Genomic DNA, 11,530 nt, shown 5'->3' with positions numbered 1-11,530 from the left:
TCGGCGTCATTTTTAAATGTACGCTTACCATGCTGCACCTTGGTCCAGTCCTTCAGCCAGCCGTGACACAATGACCAAGGAGGTTATACAATGCCTCGCAAAGAATGGCACATATTGGTAGATTAAAAAAACAGACAAAAAGCTAACATTGACTATCCCTTTGAGCATGGTGAAGTTATTAATTACACTTTGGATGGTGCATCAATTTACAGGCGTCCTTACTAACTGTTGCCGGAGAGGAAGGAAACCGCTTAGGGATTTTAATGGCTGTGGTAGGAGAAAACTGAGGATGGATCAACAACATTGTAGTTACTCCACAATACTAACCTAATTGACAGAGTGAAAAGAAGGAAGCCTGAACAGAATAAAAACATTCCAAAACATGCATCCTGTTTGCAACATTTCACTAAAGTAATATTTTAAAAAATGTGGAAAAGCAATTAACTTTTTGTCCTGAATACAAAGTGTTACGTTAAGGTCAAACACAATACAACCCATTACGGAGTAGCACCATTATTTTCAAGCATAGTGGTGGCTGCATCATGTTTTGGGTATGATTGTAATCGTTAAGGACTGGTGTATTTTTCACGATAAAAAATAAACTGAATGGAGCTAAGCACAGGCAAAATTGTAGAGGAAAACATGTTTATTCTGCTTTCCATCAGACACTGGGAGATTAATCTAGGTGCACATTGAGGTCTCCCAGTGCGCGTGGACCTTCTCAAAGCTAAGTCTCTTGCTGGCCTCTTGCTGCTACACTGGTATGACGTCTTGGACTTCCTCCTGCACTTTGTCATCCACTTCAGGCTCTTTAGGCTATTCCTGGTTCTGTCCTGGTTCTTCTGTCACTGTAGGTCAGAACTCCTACACAGTAGCTTGCAGTCTGGTACGCCGCTCCGGTTGACTTGGTTGTGGCCCAACATCGCTCTGGTGAAGCCGAGGACCAGTTAGAGTAGTATATTTCCTCTTCATCTGAACTGTCAGATTATTGGTCAACTGTGTCACCGTATCTTGACTGTTTCTGTCTTTGTGTTTTTCTTTTGGTTGGAGTGTTGGGAGTGTCGTGTTCCATAGGTAAGTAATTTACAGGGAGCAGGAGGTTCCGGTGCAGCAAACAAAGGGCTTTGTATCCAGACTCCGACTGGATGTTGATGGTACATTGGAACCTCTCGTCTCTACAACTCTGTGGCCCGTCTTCTCCCAGTAGCCAGAGTTTCCCGGGGCCACCTCGCTCCGAAAGGTTCCTTATAAGGACTGTCCCCTGGTTGAAGTGTGGCACCTTTGACACCCTTGTCATAGTTTTTCTTTCCTTTTCACTGAGGACTTTTGACTGTTCTCAGAAGCAATTTTGTATGTGTCTTGCATCTTTGTTGCCCACTTCTCTGCAAATAACTTTTGGGATCTTGTCTTAACTTCTGGTTTGAGGTTGAACAGTAGGTTGATGGGAAGGCACAGGGCTCTGCCATACAGGAGAAAGAATGGGGATTACCCTGTTCCTTAGTGCCTTGTACAGTTGTAGGCATGGACAATGTTTGGTAGATGGTCTTTCCACTCCGCCGCCTTTTCTTATTGCAGAGTATGGAGCATCTGCAGGAGTGTTCGGTTTATCCTTTCCACAAAGTTTCCTTGCAGATGGTATGGGGTTGTTTGGGAGTGGGATATCCCTGCAAGCTGTTGGAGTCTCTGGAACAGGTTGTTCTCGAACTCTCTCCCTTGGTCGTGGTGAAGCTTAGTAGGATAGCCGACACGAGAATGAAGTCCAGCCACTTTAATAATGGGAATTGATGGAAATTGATGTAAAATATATCATTAGCCACTTTAAACAATGCAACTTAATATAATGTTTACATACCCTACATTATTAATCTCATATGTACAGTGGGGCAAAAAAGTATTTAGTCAGCCACAAATTGTGCAAGTTCTCCCACTTACAAAGATGAGAGAGGCCTGTAATTTTAATCATAGGATGACAAGTAGTGGCTAGGGTTCTGTAGTTTTTAGCTTTAAGTCAAATAACTGCAATAAAATGGCTTCTGGTTTGGGCTTCTAGAGGTCCTTCTCCACAAATTACTTACCTGACTGTGTCTGATTGAATGGAGCATTTGCCATCGCAACACAATCGCCCCATATTTGACTCTGCTCATCATATGACATCACAAATAGCAGGTCGCAGGACTCGGCAATGGCGGCGTAGTCGTAGCAGCGCCCGTCTATACACTTGGGCGACCAGGCAACATCAAATGACACCTGAGAACGGCTCAGGAGAAGAGGGTAAGTTAAGGGCATGGAGGAAGCTGGGTCCTATTCATTAGGGTAGTGGTTTTGAAATATCTCATCTGGTACCCCCAGACAATCCACACTATTCTTGTAGCCCTGAACTAGATCATCTGATAAACATAATCAAAGGTTTGACAATTAGTTGACAAGTTGAATAAGGTGTGCTAGCTCTGGAATAGTTCAAATACATGGAATGGCTGTGGGTCCCCAAGGAGAGGTTTGAAAACCCCTGCATTAGGGCACATCGTAGTAAAACGAAAACAAGCGTTTCTTATTGGAGAATTTCATGTAGTCCCTTCCTGTTTCAGTTCATTTTCTTCTGTTTGGTGCCTGATGAGTGTTTTCAGTTGTGACACCCAAAAAAGCTTAGGTATGCAGATTGTAAGGTTGGATTAATCAATTTACTTTTAACCAAAATTGTGAATGTGGCCCGCTTTCATTTGTGAATCAGAGCGTAATTAGCCTACACGCCAACATATCCCCTACACCCCAAGTTATTGGTCTGGCATGACTAGGATACACTATTGTATTCACCTGGGAACCTGGGATCTCTCTATGAAAGGCCTCAGTGGTCTCTTTGACGAGTGCTGTCATGGTGTAGTACTCTGGGGAGGAGTCGGCCACCTCTTGCTCAATGTCTATGTTGATGCCATCCATAAACTGCCTCTTTGCCAAGTCCACTTTGCTTGTGATCCATGCTGTCCTGTTGGCAGGGTACACCATTTCAGGGATAGACACATCACCTACAGTAAAGAAATATACAACACTGACAAATGCATTTAGGATTAGTGCACATGGAGGGCTCATCTAGGGCTAGGCGATATATAGAAATATTGTCACGTTCTGACCTTTATTTCCTTTGTTTTGTATTTATTTAGTATGGTCAGGGCGTGAGTTGGGTGGGCAGTCTATGTTTGATTTTCTATGATTTGGGATTTCTATGTTTCGGCCTAGTATGGTTCTCAATCAGAGGCAGGTGTCATTAGTTGTCTCTGATTGAGAATCATACTTAGGTAGCCTGGGTTGCATGGTTTGTTTGGGGGTGATTGTCTATGTTAGTGGCTTGTGTCAGCACAGGTCTCATTTGTAGCTTCACGGTTGTCATTGGTTTATTGTTTTGTATAGTGTTGCAGTGTTCAGTGTTTTCTTTATTAAAATTCACCATGAACAGATACCACGCTGCATTTTGGTCCTCTGATCCTTCTCGCCTCTCCTCTTCAGATGAAGAGGAGGAAGACCGTGACAAATATTTTGATGAATTCAAATGTCAATTTTACCACAATGTTCCAAATGACTATAGCAAGAAGCAAAAAAAAATTTAAAGGCAAAAGCTATTTTTTTTGTAAATTTTTTTCTTCAATATGGCTAATTTTGTACTTGAGGGACATCACTCAATTCTGATTAGGCCTGGCTCGCAGAAGGCATTCCAATTCATCCCAAAGGTGTTCGATGGGGTTAAGGTCAGGGCTCTGTGCAGGCCAGTCTCAACAAACCATTCCTGTATGGACCTCGCTTTGTGCACAGGGGCATTGTCATGCTAAAACAGGAAAGAGCCTTCCCCAAACTGTTGACACAAAGTTGGAAGCACAGAATCGTGTAGAATGTACAGAACCAGTCATAAGTTTGGACACACCTACTAATTCAAGTGTTCCTCTATTTTTACTATTTTCTACATTGTAGAATAATAGTGAAGAGATCAACACTATGAAATAACACATACTGAATCATGTAGTAACCAAAAAAGGTGTTAAACAAATCAAAATACACTGCTCAAAAAAATAAAGGGAACACTTAAACAACACAATGTAACTCCAAGTCAATCACACTTCTGTGAAATCAAACTGTCCACTTAGGAAGCAACACTGATTGACAATAAATTTCACATGCTGTTGTGCAAATGGAATAGACAACAGGTGGAAATTATAGGTAATTAGCAAGACACCCCCAATAAAGGAGTGGTTCTGCAGGTGGTGGCCACAGACCACTTCTCAGTTTCTATGCTTCCTGGCTGATGTTTTGGTCACTTTTGAATGCTGTCGGTGCTTTCACTCTAGTGGTAGCATGAGACGGAGTCTACAACCCACACAAGTGGCTCGGGTAGTGGGTAGGTGCCGTTAATACAGGTAACGAGTGGAGGACAGAGGAGCCTCTTAAAGAAGAAGTTACAGGTCTGTGAGAGCCAGAAATCTTGCTTGTTTGTAGGTGACCAAATACTTTTTTTCCACCATAATTTGCAAATAAATTTTCTGGATTTTTTTGATCATTTTGTCTGTCATAGTTGAAGTGTACCTATGATGAAAATTACAGGCCTCTCTCATCTTTTTAAGTGGGAGAACTTGCACAATTGGTGGCTCTTATATTTGTTCTATTCTATCAGAAAAAGGACATGTTTTACTTTCAGAAAAACACATTGGTCAAACTCAGGCACTTAAAGCCCGGTTAGGTGCATAATCACATACAGTCATTGCATAATCCTAACAGGGTTGAACCTAACAGGGTGAAAATTAGCCATAGCTCTGTGGGTGATTGAGATTAAACTAATGGTAATGGTAAACGCTTGAAGGAGATTATTTTCTATATGAAATACATTTTAACAATTTGAAATGTGATAAATTATCTCTATAATTTAGCCTAACAGTGTGGAAATGTATGAGTGAGACAAACCCTACAAGCATCATGAAACATGGAAAAATATATAAAACCGAGTTTATGTTATTTATCTTTGCACAACTGTTCCCACCAAAAAACTGGACACTTCCTGAATGTGAAGTCATTGTGGGAAGGGGCTGCTTTCTTAAAGGAGAATTACTACAAATTAACAGGGTAGAAAGTGATATCAGGGACACACAGATGTTTAATACAATAATAATAAATACAATAATCATGAAAAAAACATATTTGAGAGAGATTTTAACTAGGACTATAAATACGGCAGAAAGATTTTCAATATTATTTTATAGCATAAATTTATTGCAGAAGTTGAGGAATGACAATCATACACAGATTTTTTTATTTAAATAAATGCTTTAAATTCCCTTTCAAGATCCATATTTTTGTAATAAGTAAAATTTCTTGGACAGAAAACCTGCATTGTAGGAATGGCCCTACTAGTTACATGTTTAAAATTGTAATCAGTAACCTTTGGATTACCCAAACTCAGGAATGTAATCTGATTACTTCCCCCTTAAGAGATATTAGAATAAGTAAAAAAGGGTTAATCAAACGCATTTGGTATGTCTCTGACTTGTGGTTAGACTCGCTCAGATGGAACAAACTTAAACTTGCGCCATTTTTCAATGCTGAATTTAATATAATTGAGAACTAGAAAGGTGTCAATGTTTTTTTCTTTTTTGCAAAAATCCTTTCTGAATTTCAAAGTAATCCAAGAAGTAATCATGTCCTTTTCCAAAACTATCTGTAATCTGATTACAATACTTTTTCTGGTAACGTAACTGAATACAGTTAGTTTTTTGGGGATTATCAGATTACATGTAATCACTTACTCCCCAACCCTTCGCATATATTTCATTTCTTAACTCACGAAACTCACAAATCCTTTGAGACAAATAATATATTATTTTGTACATGGGCGTGGGGAGGTGTACCCCTTTCTGTCCGAATAAGGCATTTCCAGACAATATATCTATTAATTTAGGATTTTAGGGGACCCCTTTTGGCTCAAGAACACACTCAGAGGCAAACATTCAGTTTTTTCTCTTTAACGTTTGTAAAATGTAAATTAGATGCTGATGGTAATGGAGGGTTCGCCAGATAGTTTGAGTGCAAGTATAGCAGATGTCTTTCTGTTGCATGCTGAGTACCTTTGTACCAAGACCTTAGGACTTGTGTTTGCTCACCCATTTTGGGGGAACTGTCCTTAGTTAAAGTTGACTTAGTTAAAGGTGACTTAGTTCACTTTGCCAGAGGGGTGGAGGTAGCCCCTCTCAGGGAAACAGATACTGTGGTTGAACCAGACTCCCTGAGTGTCTGCTTCCTACCAAAGTCAGTCAACAATCCCGAGTCAACAATACTATCAGAGGGATGCTCTTTGCCCCACAACTCCCCCTGATGCTACAATCATATTGGTCTGCTCACTTCTGAAGAATCATCACATGTTGTGCACCGTCAGATGACTACAGAGAAGGCAAATAGTGGACACATGCTACTGTATATACTGTATATACAGGTCAAAGACCAGGGAGGTTTTCTAATGCCTTGCAAATAATGGTACCTATAAGCAGACATTGAATATCCCTTTGAGTATGGTAAAGTTATTCATTGCACTTTGGATGGTGTATCAATACACCCAGTCACTACAAAGATACAGGCGTCCTTCCTAACTCAGTTGCCGAAGATTAAGGAAACCGCTCAGGGATTTCACCGAGGCCAATGGAGACTTTAAAACAGTTACACGGTTTAATGGCTGTAATAGGAGGAAACTGTGGATGGATCAACAACATTGTAGTTACTCCACAATACTAACCTAATTGTTAGAGTGAAAAGAAGGAAGTCTGTTCAGAATAAACATATTCCGAAACATGCATCCTGTGAGCAATAAGCCACTAAAGTAAATCTGCAAAAAATGTGTCAATGAAATTAGCTTAATGTCCTGAATACAAAGTGTGATGTTTGGGTCAAATCCAATACAACACATCACTGAGTACCTCTCTTCATATTTTCAAGCGTGGTGGTGGTTGCATCATTTTATGGGTATGCTTGTCATCGGCAAGGGCTAGGGAATTTTTTTAATGATAAAAATAGAGCTAATAGAACTAAGCACAGGCAAATCCTAGAGGAAAACCTGGTTCTGTCTGCTTTCCAACAGACACTGAGAGACAAATTCACCTTTCAGCAGGACAATAACCTAAAACACAAGGCCAAATATACACTGCCGTTGATTACCAAGACGACATTGAATGTTCCTGAGTGGCTTAGTTACATTTTTGACTTAAATCGGCTTGAAAATCTATGGCAAGACTTGAAAATGGCTGTCTAGAAATGATGAACAACCAACTTGACAGAGCTTGAAGAATTTTAAAAAGAATAATTTGCAAATATTGTACAATCCAGGTGTACAAAGCTCTTAAGAGACTTACCCAGCAATCGCTGCCAAAGATGATTCTAACATGTATTGACTCAGGGGGTTGAATACTTATCTAATCAAGATTTATTTGTGTTTTATTCATGATTTTCTTTTACAAATGTTAGAATTTTCTTTCACTTTGACATTAGAGTATTTTGTGTAGATCTTTGACAATTAAATCAATTTTAATCCCACTTTATAACACAACAAAATGTTGAAAAGGTCAAGGGGTGTGAATACTTTCTGAAGGCACTGTACAGTAAAGTTTAATTAGATCTTTAGAAATAGGAGAGGCGCTGTGATACAATATGTTTTTTCTATCTGTTTTAAAGCTAAACTTGTTTTTTTGCCCGAGTAACCTCTGGTAGCATAGCATTCCATGATGACATTGCTCTATAATAACTGAGCGATGCATTTCATCTGTTTTGTGTTTGGGTTCAGTGAAGAAACCCATAGTAGCGTGTCTGGTGGGGTATGCATGTCTGTTTGAAGAAAATGCAAATAGATTATACAAGTGGTTAGGCATTTTCAACACAAATGTTTCTTAAAATGACTAGAAGAGAAGTAGTCAATTTATCCTCAACCCTGAACCATGAAAGACTAGCATGCATGGTGTTGATCTTAGTTCTGTGTGTGCAGTTAAGGGCAAGGCATGCTGCTTTGTTTTGAGCCAGCCAAAGCTTTGCTAGGTCTTTCTTGATGCACCTGACCATACTATCGGACAGTAATCCAGATGGATGGGACATGATCAGAGCCTGACAACTAGTACAGTTGATCTTTGTTTCAAAAACTCAGAACATCTTTTTATAATAGACATACCTCTCCCCATCTTCACAACAACTTTGTCAATATGAATTGACTATAATAACTGACCATCCAATGTTATGCCTAGGAGATCAGCCTCTTCAACTTACCCAATGATCACACCCTTTATGTACAACTCCAGGTCCTAGAGAATGCTCTGAACCAAATACAATGCTTTTGGTTTTAGATATATTTAAGGCCAGTTTATTGTAAATGACCCATTCTGACCTGTGCCTCATGACACTCACCTGGCTTATCATTATTGATTGATAACAATTATTATCTCTTCCACTCAAACATAACCAAATTCAAAACAGCAGTCGTTCTCTTTCATTATTAGATCTTCAATACACAAATATGATGGTTCACTTTTCAATGTTGTTATTTCACTTCTAAGTTTGTCCTCTTTACTAGTAAAATAGTCAATGAAATGATTGGCTATATCGAAAGGTTGGCTATACCCTTGACCAGAGAAACTCTGTGGCTGCACATTTCATGGAGGCTCATCACAACATTAGCTCTTTGAGAAACATTGGCATTGAACATATTAACATGTTAAGACTCCTAGGAGGGGTGAGATAATTATAATATATTATTGAGAAGAGAATTGTGTTGGATTCACCATTTGTGTACCATGTCTCCTAGAGGTCTGAACCAAGAGTATGATATCAGACCATTTCTTACCTGAATATGTCACTTTGATTTGTCTTGCCTTCCAGGTCACCTACTTGATCATTTTGCAAATACTGTATATCTTATTTTCTGGAACTACTACATGTACCCATCTCAATGTTATTCAATTATTAGAGATACACAAATTGCTTTTGCACCCACAATGCGTCAATGTGAGGTTGAAATGTGTATATTTTGGGATGTGAGCACTCAGTTTGTTTGTTTGACCTGACAAAGATCAGTTTCGATCGAAACATTGTCAATAAAGCGGTGAATTGGGATCTTTAACAGTGTGCGGGCCTTGTTCTTCACTCGTATACTTTATTAGCCCAGCATCTATGTTTTTAAAGATGTGCATATGACCACAAACTTTTGTTATAAATGACCCGTCATTTATTTTGATTTGGTTATATAATATATATATATATATATATATATATATATATATATATATATATATATATATATATATATATATATATATGTGTTTTTGTTAAGTTTAGTCACAAAATATCTAATTTGACAGTATTTCAGCCAATTTAGCTGGGCAGCCTGACTTGTTTGCCACCTTTCTTGCATCATTTCTTTGAACCAATTTTTCAACGCATCATTGATCCAGGGGGCACTAATAGTTCTCACATATAGTTCCTTAACAGGTGCATGCTTGTCAACAATTAGCAAGAATAATTTCACAAATACTCCAAGTTCTGCATGCAGTATCTACTAACATGTTAGCAGATACCTATAGACTTCCAGTCATTGTGCTAATGCTAGTTAGCATTGGCCTGTTAATCTACCTCTAACTTCCGACATACTGGAAACAAAGACATAAAAATCATATCCACAAGTTCATCTACCTCTGGGGAAGTAGATAAAGGGCCTCATTGTCAAAATCCCAAAGTATCCCTTTAAATCCTGCAGGGCAAATGCATTACGATGCAGTTAAACATCCCTGTAACAAGTTATAAAGCTTTATACCTGCAGGCTTTAACTCTAGTGGATCGGTGTCCCTAAATCAGGACAGTTATTGCTCAATATGCGATAATGTGACTAGAATGACATTGTAAACAACAGCCAACATAGTGACATAGTTATGTTTTCTATGGGCAGAAAGCTTCATTTATTGTTAATCTAACTGCAGTGTCCAATTTACAGTAGCTATTACAGTGAAACAATACCATTCTATTGTTTGAGGAGAGTGCACAACACAAAGTACATTTATCTGGTTTGATACATTCACCTCTGAAGGTAAATAATGTACTTACATTCAGTAATATGCTCTGATTTGTCATCCTGGGGGTCCAGGAGACAAAATGTAGTGTAGTTTTGTTTCATGAAATCAAGTTTTATATTCAAATGTAGGAAATGGGTTTTACAGTTTAACCCCACTGCGGTCTCTGGCTCCACACCCACCCCGCACGGCCATCTAGATGTGTGAATGTTAGTGTCTTACCTGTAGGGAAGCTAATGACCCATCATGTAAGACATTCCTGGGAGTGTCATCCAAATCAAATCAAATCAAATTGTATTGGTCACATACACATGGTTAGCAGATGTTAATGGGAGTGTAGCGAAATGCTTGTGCTTCTAGTTCCGACAGTGCAGTAATATCTAACAAGTAATCTAACAATTTCTAATAAACTACCTTATACACACAAGTGTAAAGGAATGTATAAGAATATGTACATATAAATATATGGATGAGCGGTGGCCGACCGGCATAGGCAAGATGCAGTAGATGATAGAGTACAGTATATACATATGATATAGTAATGCAGGCTATGGCCACCTGGCCATGCTGCTGCTCCAGTTTCAACTTCCACCTGACTGTGCTGCTGCTCCAGTTTCAACTGTTCTGCCTTATTATTATTCGACCATGCTGGTCATTTATGAACATTTGAACATCTTGGCCATGTTCTGTTATAATCTCCACCCGGCACAGCCAGAAGAGGACTGGCCACCCCACATAGCCTGGTTCCTCTCTAGGTTTCTTCCTAGGTATTGGCCTTTCTAGGGAGTTTTTCCTAGCCACCGTGCTTCTACACCTGCATTGCTTGCTGTTTGGGGTTTTAGGCTGGGTTTCTGTACAGCACTTTGAGATATCAGCTGATGTACGAAGGGCTATATAAATACATTTGATTTGATTTGATATGTAAACATTATATTAAGTGGTATTGTTTAAAGTGACTATTGATACATTTATTACATCCAATTATTTATTATTAAAGTGGCTAGAGATTTGAGTCAGTATGTTGGCAGCAGCCACTCAATGTTAGTGATGGCTTTTTAACAGTCTGATGGCCTTGAGATAGAAGCTGTTTTTCAGTCTCTCGGTCCCAGCTTTGATGCACCTGTACTGACCTCGCCTTCTGGATGATAGAGGGGTGACCAGGCAGTGGCTCGGGTGGTTGTTACAGGCATCCTTGGAAATATATGGTAAGAACTGCAAATGGTTGTCTAGCAATGATCAACAACTAATTTGACAGAGCTTGAAGAATTAAGAAGTTCTTAAACTTTGTTCACACTGAAGGCCTTAATGCGCAAATCAGTTTTGTTTTTCAAATCCGTTTTGGACTACTGACTGTCCAAATAGCAAGTTACAAGTTTCAAAATCTGATTTGTGTGTGTTCAGACAACAGTCATTTGCTGACATGGCTATGCTAGTTGTCATAGTATTGGTGGGTGTGTGCACAG

The 11,530-nt window shown here is 39.1% G+C and overlaps 1 protein-coding gene across 1 annotated transcript; it reads right to left on the bottom strand.

Moving 5' to 3' along the window:
- Positions 1-391: 391 nt before the first annotated feature.
- Positions 392-3,050, bottom strand: LOC109866162 (di-N-acetylchitobiase-like). The gene is made up of 3 exons (XM_020454727.2): positions 2,812-3,050; positions 2,076-2,247; positions 392-1,766 (listed from the first exon to the last, which is right to left on the bottom strand). The coding sequence occupies exons 1-3, from the start codon at positions 2,998-3,000 to the stop codon at positions 1,567-1,569; spliced, it is 561 nt and encodes a 186-aa protein (XP_020310316.2). The 5' UTR covers positions 3,001-3,050; the 3' UTR covers positions 392-1,566.
- Between the last annotated feature and the right edge of the window lie 8,480 nt (positions 3,051-11,530).

The sequence above is a fragment of the Oncorhynchus kisutch genome, linkage group LG21 (assembly GCF_002021735.2).
Source record: "Oncorhynchus kisutch isolate 150728-3 linkage group LG21, Okis_V2, whole genome shotgun sequence".
NCBI classification, from domain to species: Eukaryota; Metazoa; Chordata; class Actinopteri; order Salmoniformes; family Salmonidae; genus Oncorhynchus; species Oncorhynchus kisutch.
This window is presented reverse-complemented; position numbering and strand designations above follow the sequence as displayed.

Bases quoted from the DNA above. Each gene is read 5' to 3' on its own strand.
- LOC109866162 (XM_020454727.2), bottom strand. From the start codon at position 3,000: ATGGTGTACCCTGCCAACAGGACAGCATGGATCACAAGCAAAGTGGAC. The intron at 2,248-2,811 runs GTGAATACAATA...AGCCGTTCTCAG, and splicing joins GAGAGATCCCAGGTTCCCAG to GTGTCATTTGATGTTGCCTG. The intron at 1,767-2,075 runs GTAAGTAATTTG...CCATTATTAAAG, and splicing joins ATTCAATCAGACACAGTCAG to TGGCTGGACTTCATTCTCGT.